The sequence below is a fragment of the Zalophus californianus genome, chromosome 7 (genome assembly GCF_009762305.2).
Source record: "Zalophus californianus isolate mZalCal1 chromosome 7, mZalCal1.pri.v2, whole genome shotgun sequence".
Classification (NCBI taxonomy): domain Eukaryota; kingdom Metazoa; phylum Chordata; class Mammalia; order Carnivora; family Otariidae; genus Zalophus; species Zalophus californianus.
In genome coordinates, this window is record NC_045601.1 from 127,005,007 (window position 1) to 127,025,307 (window position 20,301).

Consider the following 20,301-nt stretch of genomic DNA (forward strand, 5'->3'; position numbering starts at 1 on the left):
GTGAATACAAATATCAGCCCAAATCTTCACTACCTTCTTTTTTTTTTACCCTCTTTCCATTTATAACCAATGCATAAACATATTTGATTGTCTCTGAAGTAAAGCACTAATGTGCTTGATGTGCATTTTCAGGTTTGATAAATATTCTCAACTTGCATTAATGACAGCAAGTTATAAAAAAAAGGTTCAGTTCTTATGTTCTAAGATCCAATGTTTATTTGCAAAAAAAAATAATTAAAAATTTTATTTCTAAAAGTGACATATTGGATTAATTATCAAGAAAGGGTATTCACAAGTTCCCTTAGCAGTTACCTTAATTTTCAAATCAATTATAGAAGAAAAATGACAGAAATATCCCCATTAAATACCAATGTTAAAGGGGCGCCTGGGTGGCTCAGTTGGTTAAGTGTCTGCCTTTGGCTCAGGTCGTGATCCCGGGGTCCTGGGATCAAGCCCCACATTGGGTTCCCAGCTCAGCATGGAACCTGCTTCTCCATCTGCCTCTCCCCACCCCCACTCATTCTCTCTCTCTCTCTCTCTCTCTCTCATAAATAAATAAATAAAATCCTTAAAAAGATAAAAAAAAACCAATGTTAAAGAATGGCCATCAATCTTATGTTTTAGATATACTTATGTGTCTGTAGTGAAATCCCCTAGGAGAAGCAATGGCAAACAAATTTGCAGCAGAAATAGCAACTTTCTTATTCTTATTTATTTATTTAAAGATTTTATTTATTTATTTTAAAGAGACAGAGAGCTAGAGATAGAGAAGGAGCAGGGGAAAAGGGAGAAGCAGGCTTCCCACCAAGCAGGGAGCCTGATGCAGGGAGCCTGATGCAGGGCTCCATCCCAGGACTCTGGGATCATGACTCGAGCCGAAGGCAGACGCTTAACTGACTGAGCCACCCAGGTAACCCCCTCACTTTTTTTTTTTTAAAGATTTTATTTATTTATTTATTTGACACAGAGAGAGAGCATGTGAGCATGGGGTGGGGCAGAGGGAGAGGGACGAGCAGAGCCTGATGGGAGGCTTGATCTCACAACCCTAAGATCATGATCTGAGCTGAAAGTAAGAGTCAGACCCTCAACGGACTGAGCCACCCAGGTGCCCCTTATTCCTACTCTCTTATTAAATTAATGGGGACAGTACCAAGTTAGTGGTTCTACTCCTCTGACTACACACATTATTTAAGGTAGGGAGTACAGATATTATTACTACGACTTATGATATCAAGGTGAAGAGAATCTAAAAATTTTTGAATGGATATGTCTAGAAGTGGAAAGACTAAAATCCATATTTATCATCCATTAGCATAGGGCTTTTCCCATTCTAGTCCTTTGCTTCTCCTCACCTGTACTCCTCACCGGGAGCTTCCTATATCTCATGACCTCTTACTGAGGCACTATGGAATTGCTTCTCACTTCTGTTTTTCATTATAGACTTCATGGCAGGTTTTGGATTTCTTTAACGGCTTTCAAGATCAAAGTGAGAACCCTTTTAAGTCCTTGGATTGAATTTTTTTAAAAGATTTTATTTATTTGAGAAAGAGAATGAGGGAAAGAGAGAGAGAGAGAGCATGAGACGGGGGAGGGTCCAGGGGGAGAAGCAGACTCCCTGCTGAGCAGGGCGCTGATGCAGGACTTGATCCTGGGACTCCAGGATCATGACCTGGCCCAAAGGCAGTGGCTTAACCAACCGAGCCACCCAGGGGCCCTGGATTGAATGTTTTAATTTGCTGACCTTAAATTAAAGGAAGAAGAGGAAAATATTTCTTAAGGGATATTTGTTTTAGAGATAAAGGAATAGCCCTTATAAGGCAGTTTTTTTAATTACAGTGAAAAAGAATCAAAATTTTAAGTTTCTGCTGAAGCGTGTAAAGTTTAACTGCTTTGAGTATGACTGACACACAATAAATTGCACGTATTTCAAGAGTACGTTTGGTAAATTTTCACATATATATTCAACTATGAAACCATCACCACAATCATGATAATAAACATATCCATCACTGCCCCTTCTCTTGCCTCTTGGTAATTCCTCCTTCCTGCCTGCCTGTCTTCCCTGACTCCCACACTCTATGCCAGTCCCAGGCAAATACCAATCTGCTTTCTGTCACTAGTGATTAGTCTATATTTTCTAGAATTTTAGAGAATAGAAGCAAACAGTATTCCTCTTGTCTGGCTCTTCTTGTTCCATACAATTTTGAGATTCATCTACGTTGCACGTGTAGCAGTAGTTCATCCCTTTCTCATTGCTGAGTAGTAGTCCATCATATGGATGTGCCACAATTTGTTTATTCAGTTCGTCTGTTGATCAGCATTGCAGTTGCTTTCAGTTTTTGGCTATTATAAATAAAGCTGCTAGGGACCTTCGTGTATAAGTCTTTGTATGAACATATGCTTTCTTTTTTTAAAATATTTTATTTATTTGAGAGAAAGAGAGAGAGAGTGCACGAACGGTAGGGAAGGGGCAGAGGGAGAGGGAGAAGCAGGCTTCCTGCCAAGCAGGGAGCCCAATGCAGGCCTCGATCCCAGGACCCTGGGATCATGACCTGAGCCAAAGGCAGACGCTTAACGACTGAGCCACCCAGGCATCCCTGAACATATGCTTTCATTTCTCTTGGGTAAATACCTAATAGTAGACTGATGGTATATATTTATCTTTTTAGGAAACTGCCAAAATGTTCTTCAAAGTGGCTGTACCATTTTACATTCCCATCAGCAGTGTATGAGAGTTGCAGTTGCTCCACGTCCTCATCAATCCTTGGTATGGTCAGTCTTTTTAATAGACGCTGTAATAGGTATGTAGTGGTATTCATTGTTTTAACCTGCATCCTAATGATGTTGAGTATCTCTTCATGTGCTTATTTGCTATCCATGTATCATTTTAGTGAAGCGTCTGTTAAAATATTTTTGCCCACTTTTTAAAAAAGATTGTATTTATTTTGAGAGATAGATTATGTGCACATGGCTGGGGGAGGGGCAGAGGCAGCAGAAGAGAGATAATCTCAAGCAGACTCCGCGCTGAGCATGGAGTCCAACACACGGCTCCATCTCACGACCCTGAGATCATTACCAGAGCCAAAATCAAGACGCTTGACCCGCTGGACGCTTGACCCGCTGAGCCATCCAGGTGCCCCTTTTGCTCACTTTTTAAATTGGGTTATTTTCTTATTACAAAGTTTTGAGGGTGCTTTACATACTCTAGATACAATTTCTCTATCAAAACTGATTTTTTAAATGTTTTCTCCCAGTTTGTGGATTGTCTTTTCATTGAGAGCTCAAATTTTAAAGTGTAAAAAAAAAATCCCAAAATAGTAAAGTTTTAGAAGACAGTGTATTAGAGTCAAATCACTGAAAAAGTCTAAAACATTTTCATGAAATCATACCAGAAAAGTACCTTTTAGTATGTAAAGTAATATTTAAGTAATAATTTAAAGGATGGGGTGGTGGTAACATTTCTCTTTGGTAAAGGAAGATATTACAAAATAACCTTGAATGTGGCTACTTGACTAATATTAATGAAAGCTTTCCTTTAATACGTGTCTTTCCCTTGATGTCTCGGAGATGCTGTAATGCTTCAGAGCCAAATGCTAGGAAGTCTGAACCCACTCCAAGTCTCCACCAAAAGAAAGCAGATTTGAATGAAGGGAGAGAAACTGAACATTAGTAAAGTGACTTTCTATAACCTTGGCTTAAAATGGCAGGAAGTAGGGGCACCTGGGCGGCTATCTCTGTTAAGTGTCTGCCTTCGGCTTAGGTCATGATCCCAGGGTCCTGAGATCCAGCCCCGAGTTGCATCGGGCTCTCCGTTCAGCGGGGAGTTTGCTTGTCTCCCTCTCCCTCTGCTGCTCTCCCTGCTTGTGCGTGCCCTCTGTCAAATAAATGAATGAATGAATGAATGAATGTTTAAAAAAAATAGGGCAAGAGATAGGAGTCAAACAGACGACATTGAACTCCCATTCATCAGATGGTTCACAGAGAAGAGCCTTCCCTGGGCTCTATTCCACCCGGCCCTAGATTTCTGGATCCACATATACTATGCCTGGGGCCACTGCCCCACCACCTCCTATTTGGTCAGTAATTCTTGTGGTTTCCCTTTTAGGCCTTTCACATGACATTCCGGCATGGTTCTGGCCCTGTTTAGTTTTAGTCCTTTGATTTTAGCATCCTCCGTTGCCCCCACTGAGGATCTCAGCTCTCATCGGGAAACTCTTCCCCTGCTCCCACCCCTCTAGCCTCCCCAGTCAGTCGCCATAACTAAGTGAAGGTAGAAGAGAAATCAGATTTGGGGACAAGCTAAATTGAAGAAAAAGCAATCTTTAGATGAGTATCAGGCCCAGGAATATGTACTGTACAAATTTAAAACACTTTGGCTTGGAAAGCAGTTTGGAATCTGCACGTAGTGGATATTATTCTATCACAATTCCTATTCCTTGAAAATATAATGCCTGTGTTAAAACCTGTGTTAAATGACAATTGTTAAACTCTGCATATATTAAAATCTACAGGTGAGACTGTCCCACAGATACGATGGTAAAAGCAATATACTGAAAAATGTTCCATCTTCCTGCAAGTATAAATTGAAAGGCCAATGATTTAGAAAAATTTCAAGTGATAGTATTTATTACTGGAGGGTTTTGGTGAAATAGTACCACAAACACACCAATATCTGCAAGGTAAAGTTTAAGTCTTTTGAAAATTTATTTGATAGTGTACATAAAGATCCACATGCTTATTTATAGCTTTAAAAGCAGTAATCCCACTTTGATAATTTATTCTAAGGAAGTAACTCACAAAGGAAAAACCTCTCCAGATAAAAGTAAAAAGAACCCAAATATCCAACAAGGGGAATGGCTAAAAAATTATTTTATTTTCACTCTATGGAATATTATGCAGTCATTGAAAATTATATACAATCTATATTCAATCTCTAAGGATAGCATAGTAACATGTAAAAATGTGTGATATATTAACTGAAACAAAATTCAACAGTTTACATACAGTATGATTTCAACCTTGTAAAGGTGTCTGGACAAAGACTGGATGTATCTGAAATGTTCTAGTGTGAGCTATGATTTATTCACATGTTAAGATACTACACAGGAGTGAAAAAGGGTAAGTCACAGCTACCTATCACAAAAAAGCATCTTGCAGTTACAAGATTGAGGGCAGGAAACTTAGAAAAGGATATATAAGATGCAATAAAGAAGACAGGCAAAACAATATGCATTGTTTAAAGATAAATATGTAAGCAGGAAATACAGACATGCATAGTAAAGGTAAACACTAAATTCAGGATCATGGCTACCACTGGGTGGAGAGGAGGAAAATGCAACTGGAGAGGGACACAGAGGGCTTCAACTATATTCACATTTCATTTCTTTACCTGGGCGGCAGGTACATGGCTACTTAATTATATTAGCTTTTACACGGTTTGTTGTGAAATATTTAAAATAAGTACTTTTTAAGATAGCGTCAAAGCCCTTACATAAGGTCCAACAAGACTTCCTCACCCCAGGGTGCTTGAGGGCTGACCAAAGGTGCAGTGACATGCTCTCCCACCTCCCCAGCACCTCCCTTCCTGTGGTGTCTGCCCACATGTGCTGGAGTGCATGGTGCAGAGGCAGACCCACAGCCGGGGTGATGGGCCTTGACAATCATCTTGAAGAAGCAGGCTCCAAGGGTAGGGCTGAGTAAGGCAGAGGAACAGTACCCATGTCTGGCCCTGTCCATTTGACCAGAGTAGAGGAGGAAGTCCTCTTGGAGAGCTGCTTCCTACGCTGTTTGGACGAAGCACTGAGAAATGGAGTGAGAGGTGGAGAAGTCGGCAGGCTGCCAGGGCTGGATGAGGGGCCCTCAGTCCAGGTGTCAGTGTTCAGTCATGAAGTCCTCCAGCAGAAGATTTCCTAGGTTGGGTCCCCGCTATGGCCCCCCGTGTTCTAGATTTATGGACATAGTTCCAAGTTAATAATGTATTAACTGCCCTAATATATTATGAGGCACTGAAATCCAGATCGCTAAAAAAAATAAGGTCAACACATTTTGTGTTAGTTTTTTATTGCTGCTGTAAGAAATAACCACAAACTTAGTGGGCTTACAACAACATAAATTTATTATCTTACAGTTCTGTAGGTTAGAAGTCTGACGGGTCTCCTCATTTGGCTAAAGTTAAGCGTCAGCAGGGCTGTATTCCTTTCTGAAGGCTTTAAGGGGAGATTTTCCAGCTTCTGAAGGCTGCCCACCTTCCTTGGCTTGTGGTCCCCTTCCCTAATCCTCAAAGCCAGCAATGTTGTGTCTCTCTCTGACATGGCTGGATGCATGAGATTAGATTGGGCCCATCCTGGTAATTCAGAATACTCTATCTCCATATCTCAAGGTCCTTGATTTAATCACATCTGCAAAGTCCCTTTTGCCCTAAGTGCCTAGATTTCTTATTTTATCAAGGGATGCAAAGTCCCCGTTGTCATGTCCCAGGACTAGGATGTGAATATCTTTGGGAGGCTATTACTGTACCTACCACACACCTCTCTACTAGGATCACTGAGGCCTTCTATGATGAGGGGTACAAGTGTCCTGGTAATACAGTCATGCTATTTGGCTCTATCTAGTTCATAATTCCAGGTTTCCTAAGAAAAAAAAAATTTTTTTTTGCTTCCATTAATGCTTTTTCCTCATACGGGGTTGTCTCACACTCTGCTACTGTCAACTTAGAGAGAAAGTGTGTCAAGGTAGAAATAACATTTCACCAGGACAGTAGAGGTATCCATCATTGTTATGAATGGCCTAGGAGACTGGGACATCTGAAGGCTGGCTGATTGACTGATTGATTGATTGACTTCCCAATTCTTTACACAAAGGTGATTGAATACATAGAGTAAAATATAAATTAAGTACAATTCAACCACAATGTACAGAACAAGTGAAGGACAATATGCATCTGTGAAGACAGTGAAGACTTGACTATAGTGCCATGTGTTTGGTACTGAACTTCCCAGTAGCTAAAGCAAAACGGCAATCTGGCTAGTTACATGATTTTCATTATTCATGGGTTAAAAACACACCTGTTTCTAAAGACAAGTTTTCCCTAGTAGGTCTGAGGTCTCAAAGGAAGTTCTCATCCCCGTGGCACCAAGTGAAACAACAGTCTCTCTGTAACAAACGGAGAAAGAGGTTTCCTAGGATTGCTGAGGGCATAACACCAACCGCAGCTTCATAAAAGCAATTCTGTGAAGGCCAAGCCAGCATGTTCCACACAGCAGCTTTCTGAGAATAATCATGACCCAGGTTGTGACTCCTTATTAAGCAGTGAAATGAATTTATGACCAACACAGAAACAAGGAATAGAACAGAAGAATAAAAAAAAAACAGCGTTTCTTCTGTGTGGGGGGACATGTGTATCTGACCAAGAAGTGAACTGTTGTTTTCTACTGTGCATCACTCCGAGAACCATGAGACGGCTGCACAGATAATCCATCAGGGACGAAGAGCCCTTAGACAAGCTCTGAGTTGGTCAGCAAATAGGCTGATGTTAGATCCCACAACAAGGGTCTGTAGTGCAAGCATTGCTTCTTACACCACCGTCAGAATAGGATTTAGGAAAATTGAAGCCAGGAAGGTGAGGAATAGGGTGTGGTAGGCACAGTAATGGCCGCCCAAAGATCTCCACACCCTAGTCCTGGGACACGGCAATGGGGACTTTGCATCCCTCCATACAATAAGTGCCCAGGGTGCTTGAGAGAGCAAGGAAACAGATGGTAAGGTTGACATCTCCTTGGGGAAACTGAGGAGCAAGCATTGTACCTGACTGGAGAGCCATCCCATCTGTGTGACTAGAGTTCTAGTCGGCCCACAATCTTCCTCAGGAGGCTGTTCAGTGGCAGAGAGGCCCCCTAACTAGAAAGATTTCTCAAGGGAATACTGTGTCCAAATCCAGGAACTGGTGGGTGTGTTTAATATTTCAGAGGAACCATAAGACACTGGGTTATGATCGTTTTCTTTTGGCTCACTTAGAACATTTTTCCTAGAGTCATAATTTTGTCTTGTATCATATTTGTTTCCTTATTTTATGATTATAGGAGATAAATATGAAAATAATCTGCTACCTTCTGAGTATTTCCTTGACTAGAAATAAACATCTCTAACTTTAAAGATTACCAAAATAATAAATTAATGTTTTACATAATACAGAGAGTATCATAGTAAAGTATATGTGTGTGTGTGTGTGTGTGTGTGTGTGTGTATATATGTATATATGTATATATATATAGTAAAGTATAGTGAAGTATATGGTATGTTTTAGGTTAGTATTTCAGTTTTTTATATATTATATAATAACAGTTAAAGGATATCTTCTATATTACTGGTTTAAAAATATTTTATTTTTATTTTTTAAGGATTTTATTTTTTTATTTGATAAAGCAAGAGTATAAGCAGGGGGAGCTATAGGGGGAAAGGGAGAAGCAGGCTTGAGCGGGGGGCGCCCGACTTAGGGCTCAATCCCAGGACCCTGGGATCATGACCTGAGCTGAAGGCAGACGCTTAACTGACTGAGCCACCCAGGTGCCCCTAAAAATATTTTATTTTTATAAAATGATTCCTATTTTACTGAAGATGGGTTCTAGGAGGACCTTGAGGAATCATTACTATTAGCCTAACCTGAACCCTAAACCCCAGCACTGTTAACTAGACTCTTGTCTGTTCCCTCTGATCAAATCCCTGACTTGGGTGTACCTTATCAAAGGTTTCTAGGATCATGACACATTTTGCACTTGACAGTTAAATGCCCACGGTGCTAGAGGCTGGCAGTAGGCAAAGCTGGGGTCAAGGACCCTGTCTCAAGCTGGAGGAGGTCAGGAGGTGAAAGGAGCAACAGGAAGTTCAGAATTGTGAAGAACCAAAAGCAAGGGGTCAGAAGGGCCACAAGAGAAGCACATGACAAAGCAGTAGAGGACGTATGAGCCATCAAACTTAGCTCCAGCAGACCATGTCTTGCTGGCCTAGAGTTCCTTAGAGAATGAGAAGTGAGCCTTCTGGAGCATGCTTCTGCATTTCAAAAACAAAGAGCACAACCAAAACTCTTTATTTCAGAAAATTTCAAACACATAGAGAAGTAGAGCGAGGAGTATAATGAACCTCTGTGTGCCCGTCACTTAACTTCAACAATTATCAATATTTTTTCATCAGTTTTTCATCCGTCTCCAACCTCCCGCCTCCCCAACTCTGCCATCTTTTCATTTCCCTGGAGTATTTAAAAGCAAACCTACCCACTCTTTGGGAGAAGATATTTGCAAATGTCTTATCAGATAAAGGGCTGGTATCCAAAATCTATGAAGAACTTACCAAACTTAACACCCAAAGAACAAATAACCCAATCAAGAAATGGGCAGAAGACATGAACAGACATTTCTCCAAAAAAGACATACAATTGGCCAAAAGACAAATGAAAAAAATGCTCCACATCACTGGGCATCAGGGAAATCCAAATCAAAACCACAATGAGATACCACCTCACACCCATCAGAATGGCTAAAATTAACAAGTCAGGAAATGACAGATGTTGGCGGGGATGTGGAGAAAGGGGAACCCTCCTACGCTGTTGGTGGGAATGCAAGCTGGTGCAGCCACTCTGGAAAACAGTATGGAGGTTCCTCAAAAAGTTGAAAATAGAGCTACCCTATGACTCAGCAATTGCACTACTGGGTATTTACCCCAAAGATATGAATGTAGGGATCCGAAGGGGCATGTGCACCCCAATGTTTATAGCAGCAATGTCCACAATAGCCAAACTGTGGAAAGAGCCAAGATGTCCATCGACAGATGAATGGATAAAGAAGAGGTGGTATATATACACAATGGAATATTATGCAGCCATAAAAAATGAAATCTTGCCATTTGCAACAATGTGGATAGAACTAGGGGGTATTGTGCTAAGCAAAATAAGTCAGTCAGAGAAAGACAATTATCATATGGTTTCACTGATATATGGAATTTAAGAAACAAGGCAGAGGATCATAGGGGAAGAGAGGGAAAAATAAAACAAGGTGAAATCAGAGAGGGAGACAAACCATAAGAGACTCTTAATCATAGGTGATGTTTATTAAGGAGGGCACGTGATGTAATGAGCACTGGGTATTATATGAGAATGATGAATTACTGAACTCTGCCTCTGAAACTAATAATACATTATATGTTAATTAACTGAATTTAAATTAAAAGAAAAAAATAAAGCAAACCTACCCATTCTATTAATTCACTCATAAATACTTTTCAATATGCAATAGATAAGGGCTTTTAAAAGCACAACGATATCCAGGTGCCTGACTGGCTCAGTCAGAAGAGCATGTGGCTCTTGATCTCAGGGGATGTAAGTTTGATCCTCACATTGGGTGTAGAGATTACTTAAATAAAACTTAAAAAAATAAAAAAAATTAAATAAAAACACAATGACATCAATGATATTAAAATTAACAATAACTTAATATTATCTAATACCCAGACTGTGCTCCTGTTTCTGCTACTGTCTCACAAATACCTTTTTAGAGTAGGTTTGTTCAAATCAGGACCACACAGGTGTCACAAACTGCATTTCGTTGATTTGTTCCTTGTCTCCACTGTGCTTTAGTCTATACCAGTTAACCCTTTCCTCGCCCTCCCTTTTCTTGAGCCATGTGTTTACTGATGAGAATCTTCCACACTCTGGATTTGTTATCATGGTGTCGTCTAATATGTCTCTTTATCTACAGTCACAGTAGTTTGGTCTTGAAACCTGCTTTTGGATCTGGTTGTTCTGGTGAGAAGACTTCATAGATCTGCTGTGTGTGTCCTCCTGCAGCACATCAGGGGGCACAGGTGTGTGTGTCTCATCCTTAGCGGCTTGAGATTGATTTAGCAGGCTCAGGTGCTTGTCAGTTTGACCCATTCATTAAAAGCTCCCCCTCAGGGGCGCCCGGGTGGCTCAGTCGGTTAAGCGGCCGACTCTTGATTTCGGCTCAGGTCATGATCTCAGGGTGGTGGGACTGAGCCCCACGTCGAGCTCTGCATCGGGCTCTGTGCTGGGTGTGGAGCCTGCTTGGAATTCTCTCTCTCCCTTTCCTTCTGTTTCCAACCCCCAACACACACCAATTCTCTCTCTCTCAAAAAAAAAGCTCCCCCTCAGTCTTAAATGTAAGGTTTTAGCAGCCATTATAACTGCTCCCAAAAGATGCCTCTTCTCTTCTGCTTTTAGTAGCTTACCTTTTCAGTGAAGAGCTCTCCCTCCCTCATCAGTTATTTGGTTTCTCCGAGAGGCAGTTTGTACAAGTAGACTGCAGCCCATTTTAGAAATGACATAGTGTGTCTGACATGCTTTTAGTTGTGTCCTCTTTCTCACTGAAGCTTCCCACCGCTGGGAAGACGAAGGTCCACTCACGTTATCTTTTATGCCCGAAGCACAGAAACTACTAATGAATGACAGAATGGACTGAGGGTTCTCCTCTCATCTCCCTATGCTCAGATTTTACTCGTTTTCAAAGTCCAGCTGCCAATCCCTTCACAAGGTGTCCCATGACTCCCCCACTTGGACAGTATCTGTTTGTCCTCTGAGCTTATCATTCGACAAACATCGCCTCTGTTAGACACTGGTCACTGTATCACTTTCTAAGGAACTTCCCCTTTATCCCTTGTGAACAGTTATTTATGTATTTTATCTTCCTTTCTAGGTTTCTTAGAAGCAGAGATAATGTTTGATTTGGCTTTCTGCCTCCATAATGACTAGCATTTTTATTAGCCTTTTGTGAGACATCAATAATTACTTATTAAAATTAAAAAAATAATGAATTACAAGAAACTTGTGAGCCCTCACCACGTTGGACTTTTTCTTCTCTCTCAAAGCTGAATGGTTATGCTACGAATTTATTGCAGAATGCCAATTTTTTTTTAAAGATTTTATTTATTTATTTGACAGAGAGACACAGCGAAAGAGGGAACACAATTGTGTAGGGGGAGTAAGAGAGGGAGAAGCAGGCTTCTTGTGGAGCAGGGAGCCCGATGTGGGGCTCGATCCCAGGACCCTGAGATCATGACCTGAGCCAAAGGCAGACGCTTAACGACTGAGCCACTCAGGTGCCACAGGATGCCAATTATTAATAATTGAGAAATATGATAGACTTCTCTAATTAACTGCTATTAAAAAATAAATTAATTAATCACCTTTTCTTATGGTGGGATCCAGTTGGATTGTAACTCTGTAACTACCTAGATACCAAGACCACATTTTCACTTTCTTATAACATATTTTTCCTGTTTTATCTGCCTTTATTTTCTCCCAGCTTTACTGAGATATAACTGACATATAACACTGTGTAAGTTTAAGGTGTCCAGCATGCCGATCTGATACACTTCTATACTGCAAAATGATCACCACCACAGCATTAGCTAACATCTCCATTAAGTCACATAATAATGACCATCTCTTTTCTGTGGTGATGGTTTCATCTGTAGATGGCATCTAAAGTGAACTATTTCCCAAAGTACTCCTTAATCATAGTTGTTGTACACAGCTATTGATATATTTATATTAAGAATGGTGGTAGCAGAGCGCCTGGCTGGGTCAGTCGGAAGAGCATGCAATTCTTGATCTCAGGGCTGTGAGACTGAGCCCCATGTTGGGTGTAGAGATTACTAAAAAAAGTAAACTTAAAAAAAAAAGAATGGTGGTAGCATATGCAAAAATATAAATGTGTTTCAATCACTGTGAAAAATAGCACCCATTTTTTGATTTCTGCATTTTGAAAGAAATAAATCTGATTAGTCTAAATAGGTAGGGCCATATGTAAAATTTCAAAACCTGAAAATGCAAACTTAAATTCTATACTTTTATGGTCGAATAATACTGCCACAGTGCCAGTGTGTGACCATTTTAATGAACAAATTTTTTGAAGGTTGATAGTTTCTTAAACTTGTTAATAAAATGGCACTATGGATAAAAATGCTAGCAAAGCAGCAAAAGATCTTTCTTACCAAGAAATCAAGCTCTTCATTCAGATTGTGGTACTTATTCAGTTTGACTCCCAATAAGACAGGCACATCTCTAATATTCTTGGCTTCACCTGAATCCAAACTTGTAACCTGAGATTAAATATATTTGTGCTCACTTCCAGTACTTTCATATTCCTTGGGAAATTTGACAATAAATACTTTATAAGTTTAACAGTCAAAGAGCTCTTCAGTGGCTAGAATAATAGAAGTATAGAACTTGGAGCTAGAAGGATTTCAATAAATATGCCAAAAGAAATTGTATTTTTGCATGTTAAAGACAGTACATGGTAAATGTTAAACTCACCTCGATAACCTGATCTTGAAATGCTTTTTCTTTTGCAATTAACTCTCTAAAAGCTGTGATTCTGTCTTTATGTTCCAGGAGCTAAGGAAAAAAGAATTTTATATTTCAGAAAAGGAGAAGAAATAAAAGTACATTCGGTAACATTTATAATAAGATCATCGAACCATGCACTGTCTAGTCTCTGGTCTCCAAAGATCTACTGTTTTTACAGCTCTTGTACAAAAGGGAGTTTACATGGCAGATCCGAGACTCCTCAGGAAGGCCTGCTCATCATGCTGCCCCCTGACTGGCATCTGGGAACTTGGATTGCAGGAGGAGTTCCATCATTTTGGACTCTGAGTGGCTCATTGTGCCTAACCTATTTGTACAGAGAGTTTCGTTTATACTGAATGCCTCTTTCCTTCTGGAGGGTCCAGAGTTTTAGTACGTGCTAGGGTGACATGCCTACGTGAGCCGCCCCCAATAAAAACCCTGGATGCTGGGTCTCTAATGAGACCCTGGAAAAATTTCACACATATTGTCACCGCTCATTGCTGGGAAAATGAAGTGCATCTTGTGTGACTGCACTATGAAGGGGCTCTTGGCAGCGTGAATCTGATTTCCTCTGGACTATGCCCCAAGCCCCTTTTCCCTGTGCTGACTTTGCTCTGTAGCTTCTCACGGTGACACATAGTTGTGACTATGACCGTATGTGCAGTCCCATGGATACTAGCAGATCATGGAACCTGAGGGCAGGCTTGGGATCTCTGGGAGCTTATCCCAATATTCAGTTGTTTTTACAGTTAGGCTCTCAGAATTCTTCTTTAAAGAAAAAAAAAAACTACCCACTTTTCCTAGATGTAATTTATAATCATTTCTTATTTGTTCATTTGTTCCTTCATGAAAATAACAATAAATTTTAATATTCAATATTCAAATTTCTCCAAAAATCAGTGAGGTAAAGTGTGATGCACAGAATTATTTTTATTATGAACTATTTCCTATATTTATTTATTTATTTTTAAGATTTTATTTATTTGAGAAAGAGAGAGATTGAGAGAACAAGTGGAGGAGGGGCAGAGGGAGAAGCAGACTCCCTGAAGAGTGGGGAGCCCAATGCGGGACTCAATCCCAGGACCCTGGGATCATGACCTGAGCCGAAGGCAGATGCCTAACTGACTGAGCCACCCAGGCGCCCGGCCAATATTTATTTTTTAATTTTTTAAAAGATTTATTTATTTGAGGGAGAGAGGGAGAAGCAAACTCCCTGCTGAGTGTGGAGCCCTCCGCAGGGCTTGGGGCTCGATCTCACGACCCCGAGATCACGACCTGAACTGAAATCAAGAGTTGGACGTTTAACCGACTGAGCCATCCAGGCACCCCAACAATTTCTAATATTTAAAAAAATAGAGAAAAAAACTGAATGAACCTCCATGTAATTAGCACCCAGCTTTTGATGGCTACTGGCCAATTTTGTACCATTCATACCCCCAACCATGCCCTCCTCCCTCCAATTCCCCTCCACGGAGTCGAATTACAGACACCACATCATATCACCTGCCAGTATTTCAGGAAATTTACCCACACAACACAAATATCTGAAATTTTATTTCTATAACATCCTGCTCCAACCCTCAATGGGGCTTATTTTTGAAGGCTGGTTTAAGAAATGGAGGACAGTAGTTTCTCTGCATATCTGTTATTCCTTGATCAGGTTAACTAGGAGACAGACTCCCTGGACTACCTGCAACAAATACTCTATCCACCTCAGTTCAGAGAAGTAATTTCCTCATAACATAGGACTGAATTTGTTTCTACGATCCAAGATCCCATATCTGAATACACTTTTATTCCATTAGCTGATAAACTTGCCACTTCTGTATTCCTCTCACATTAAAACTGGCACAAGTTAACAACCTGGTATCACCTTTTATTTTAGAGAAAAAGAGAGAGAGAGAATGAGCAGGAGGGGCAGAGAGAGAGGGAGAGAGAATCTCAAGCAGACTCCGAGCTGAACAAGAAGCCTGATGCGGGTCTCAATTTCATGACCCTGCGATCATGACCTGAGTGGAAACCAAGAGTCAGATGCTTAACCAACTGCACCACCCAAGTGCCCCACCAAAAACAATTATTCAAAAAAATCCAAATTTGGAGAATTTCTTTATACTTTTATGTTACCTTTTTTTTGACTACTTTTTTCACCAAAAATGATACAATTTTTAGAATAAAGAATAAATACAGTACCTCTTTATCTAAATCTTTCTTTTTAAGATGGAAGTGCTTCAATTTTTGTAGAATTTTATCACTAACTTTTTTACTCTTTTTGAAATGTTCAATATTGGGAGTAGTGATGTCCTAAGAGTAACAGTTTGAGAAGCTATAGTAAAAAGTTTCCAGTAAAGCTAAAGGGAGGACAGAAAACACACACAAAATTTCCAGAATAGGTGACCAAACCAAAAGAGATAAAATATTGAACTCTCTTCAATTACTCATAAGACATCCAATAAATAGTGTGGAAAGAATTCTTATAGGTTCACACTTGTATATAAGTTGTTATTGGGACAGATTACTATGATCTCTGGTAAGTTAATATTCATCTATAATAACAATACGTGCTTACACATTCACACCTACATCCTCTCTTAGCCTAGCCTGGTCAGTTTACAAATCCAAACTTCAGCCCAATTGCTATATCTAACACCAGAGTAATCAGACGTCCTCAACAACATGAAACTCTAGATATTTCAAGGGTGCCCAGAATGAAGGTATTTGTATGTATAACTTCAGGGTCAAAAATGTGTGCATGAGTTGTACTGCCTAAGGTTCTATCTGAGTTCTGCCATTTCACCCTATGTGAGACTTTGGACAAGAAACCTGACTGTTCTAAGCCTCTGTTTTTCCATGATTTTATTTTATTTTATTTATTATTTTAGTTTTAGTTTTCCATTAAAAAAAAAGCCTGATAATATAAAGAATGGTATAAGGACTGGATGAGATAACCCATGAGAAGCAGGGAGAGTAGACTTAAAAGACTTCAGGAACAGGTTGGGAAGTCAACAAACATTTGCTGAGTGCCGATTAAGGGCTTAACCTATATTAGGTACAGGGCATACAACGTTCCAAGTCTCTGATGTTGAAGGCTTCCATTCTAGCGGGGGTGGACACAGAGCAAGCAAACATAATATTTGGTGTGGGATGACATCCACTGACCAGAGGGCTGAGGACACATTTCCTCCTTGGGAGCTGTGGTAGAGAAGCAGCAGGCTGCAATTAAGGCAGAAAAAACAGTAGCCTCTGGTGACATAGGTGGGGGTGGGGAGCCAAGGCTTATGGTGAGTAAGCAAATGTTTGAAGAAACAAAGTGTATGGGAAAGTTTGTAGCTAAGAAGAGTCTGTGCCACATTCAGACTCACATGTGTAAAAACAAAACTTCAGGTGGATATAGTCTGTGGGCCACCACTTTGTGATCTTCTGCATAAAATGCTCAGCTCAGTTTCTAGTACTAAATAAATGCTAGTATTCAACAAACTTTAGCTAACCACAATAGAAATAAACGTTGTGTTGGATCAGGAACATCACAGACCATGCCCCAGTTTTGGCTCAAATGACTGCACTTAAGATCAAAGAAATGGGGCACTTGGGTGCCCCACTTGGGTGGCTCAGTCAGTTAAGCGTCTGCCTTTGGCTCAGGTCATGATCCCGGGGTCCTGGGATTGAGTCCTGTATCGGGCTCCCTGCTCACCGAGGAGTATGCTTCTTCCTCTCCCTGTGCCCCTCCCCCTTGCTCATACTCTCTTGCTCACTCTCTCTCTCTCTGAAATAAATTAAAAAAAAAAAAGATCAGAGAAATGATAGCAGAGTAAGAAAGACAACTAGCTCATTTGAAAAGCTAGCAAATGCCATGCCCCGTAACATGGTCTCTCTTTAAATACAGTGCTTGTTACTTCCCAGGCAAGTGGCAAGTATCATTTACCCTACTTAGGAAGTGGAAGAGGAAGCTAAGGCTGATAAAGGTAAAGTCACTTGGCCAAGTCACACAGCCAGGAGGTGGTGAAGTCAGGATTTGAACTCACCTGACACCAACCTCGTTCTTCATTCCACCAATGTACACAACTCCCTACCACCCTCCCTCTGCCCAAAGCTAAATTGGGTAAACAGCTTGCTTATGGGAATACTTACCAATTGCTAGGAGCAGACTGAGCCAGAAAACAAGACTACTGCTCTGATAGAGCTTCCAGGACATGTAAAAAGTACTAAATGAAGGGTCTTCCACTTTCTTCTCCCATAACTTAACTCTGTGGCTTTAGATTGCCTCTTTGGTTTAGTCCGACCTCGATATTTCTCCCTCCCCAATAAAAAAATACGAATTTTTTTTTTTTTTAATTACCTGGAGTGTGAGAAGTCCTACCATCAAAGCCAGAAGACTGTGAATTCTGGAGACGAGCTGAGAAGTTCTTTTCACATCTGGGGGACTCAGGCTCTCTTCTTCACCAGGTGAGCAATTCAGGAGCAAATTAGAATGCACAGTCTTTGCATCCTATATGTACACAATTCAGACATGTCAGGATAAAGACAAAGTGTCTGGATTGTTCTTTGAGTAAAATGTGAATTAAATACCACTCTTAAAAACTCTGAGCAAGTGTGCTAAATGAGAAGAATATGCAGCCAAGAATACTTTATCCAGCAAGGATGTCATTCAAAATAGAAGAGTGATAAAAAAAACCTCCAGGACAAACAGAAACTAAAAGAATTTGTGATCACCAAACCAGCCCTACGAGAAATATTAAAAGGGGTCCTCTAACCAAAGAGAGAGCCCAAAAGTAACATAGGCCAGAAAGGAACAGAGACAATATACAGTAACAGTCACTTTACAGGCATTGCAATGGCACTAAATTCATATCTCTCAATAGTTACTCTGAATGTAAATGGGCTAAATGCCCCAATCAAAAGACACAGGGTATCAGATTGGATAAAAAAGCAAGACCCATTGATATGCTGCTGTCTGCAAGAGACTCATTTTAGACCCAAAGACACCTCCAGATTGAAAGTGAGGGGGTGGAAAACCATTTATCATGTTAATGGACATCAAAAGCTGGGGTGGTAATCCTTATATCAGACAAATTAGATTTTAAGCCAAAGACTGTAATAAGAGATGAGGAAGGACACCATACCATAATTAAAGCATCTTTCAAACAAGAAGATCTAACGATTGTAAATATTTATGCCCCTAACATGGAGCAGCCAATTATATAAACCAATTAATAACAAAATCAAAGAAACACACTGATAATAATACAATAATAGTAGGGGACTTTAACACCCTTCTCACTGCAATGGACAGATCATCTAAGCAGAAGATCAACAAGGAAATAAGGGCTTTGATGCAGCGCCTGGGTGGCTCAGTTGTTAAGTGTCTGCCTTCGGCTCAGGTCATGATCCCAGAGTCCTGGGATCGAGCCCCACATTGGGCTCCCTGCTCAGCGGGAAGCCTGCTTCTCCCTCTCCCACTCCGCCTGTTTGTGTTCCCTCTCTCACGGTGTCTCTCTCTGTCAAATAAATAAATAAAATCTTAAAAAAAAAAAAAAACACAAGGAAATAAGAGCTTTGAATGATACACTGGACCAGATGGACTTCACAGATATATTCAGAGCATTCCATCTCAAAGCAACAGAATACACATTCTTCTCAAGTGCACATGAAACATTCTCCAGAATACATCACATCCTGGGTCACAAATCAGGTCTCAACTGGTACCAAAAGATTGGGATCATTCCCTGTATATTTTCAGACCACAGTGCTTTGAAACTGGAACTCAATCACAAGAGGAAAGTTGGAAAGAACACAAATACATGGAGGCTAAAGAGCTACTAAAGAATGAATGGGTCAACCAGGAAATTAAAGAAGAATTTTAAAAATCCACAGAAACAAATGAAAATGAAAACACAACTGTTCAAAATCTTTGGGATGCAGCAAAGGCGGTCCTGAGAAGGAAGTATATAGCCTAACAACTCTTTCTCAAGAAACAGGAAAGTTCTCAAATATACAACTTCACTTAACATCTAAAGGAGCTGGAGAAAGAATAGCAAATAAAGCCTAAACCCAGCAGGAGAAGAGAAATAATAAAGATTATAGCAGAAATCAATGAAACAGAAACCAAAAGAACAGTAGAACAGATCAATGAAATTAGGAGCTGATTCTCTGAAAGAATTAATTGATAAACCCCTGGCCAGACTTATCAAAAAGAAAAGAGAAAGGACCCAAATAAAATCATGAATAAAAGAGTAGAGATCACAACCAACACTGAAGAAATACAAACAATTATAAGAACGTATTATGAGCAACTATATGCCAACAATTAGGCAATATGGAAGAAATGGATGCATTCTGAGAGAAGTACAAACTACCAAAATTGAACCAGGAAGAAATAGAAAACCTGAACAGACCCATAACCAGCAAGGAAATTGAAGCAGTAATCAAAAATCTCCCAACAAACAAGAGCCCAGGGCCAGATGGCTTCCCAGGGGAATTCTACCAAACATTTAAAGAAGAATTAATACCTATTCTTCTGAAGCTGTTTCAAAAAACTGAAATGGAAGGAAAGCTTCAAAACTTGTTCTATGAGGCCAGCATTACCTTGATCCCAAAACCAGACAAAGACCCCACCAAAAAGAATTACAGACCAATATCCCTGATGAACATGGATGCAAAAATTCTCACCAAAATACTAGCCAATAGGATCCAACAGTATATTGAAAGGATTATTCACCGTGACCAAGTGGGATTTATGCCTGGGCTACAAGGTTGGTTCAACATCCGCAAATCAATCAATGTGATACAATACATTAATAAAAGAACAAGAACCATATGGTCCTCTCAATAGATGCAGAAAAAGCATTTGACAAAGTACAGCATCCTTTCTTGATTAAAACTCTTCACAGTGTAGGGATAGAGGGAATGTACCTCAATATCATAAAAGTCATCTATGAAAAACCCACAGCGAA

General features: G+C 40.1%; 1 protein-coding gene and 1 long non-coding RNA gene across 9 annotated transcripts in view; one reads left to right on the plus strand and one right to left on the minus strand.

Moving 5' to 3' along the window:
- LOC118357200 overlaps positions 1 to 20,301 on the plus strand; it is a 59,533-nt gene that overhangs the window by 27,559 nt on the left and 11,673 nt on the right. Inside the window, exons 2-3 of one of the 2 annotated variants that reach the window (XR_004820216.1) lie at positions 2,670 to 2,801; positions 13,400 to 14,176. This is a non-coding gene — a long non-coding RNA (uncharacterized LOC118357200). Of the gene's footprint in view, positions 1 to 2,669; positions 2,802 to 13,399; positions 14,177 to 20,301 lie in introns of those variants that run through there. The other variant, XR_004820215.1, reaches the window with a different exon arrangement.
- The window catches only part of CAGE1 (cancer antigen 1), a 54,277-nt gene that overhangs the window by 17,099 nt on the left and 16,877 nt on the right, over positions 1 to 20,301 (minus strand). For 6 of the 7 annotated variants that reach the window (XM_027602702.1, XM_027602697.1, XM_027602698.1 and 3 more), the window contains exons 6-8: positions 17,688 to 17,837; positions 13,322 to 13,402; positions 13,000 to 13,107 (exon numbers count right to left, since the gene is read on the minus strand). In XM_027602702.1, coding sequence (XP_027458503.1) covers positions 13,000 to 13,107; positions 13,322 to 13,402; positions 17,688 to 17,837 — 339 coding nt within the window. The remainder of the gene's footprint in view (positions 1 to 12,999; positions 13,108 to 13,321; positions 13,403 to 17,687; positions 17,838 to 20,301) is intronic. The other variant, XM_027602700.1, reaches the window with a different exon arrangement.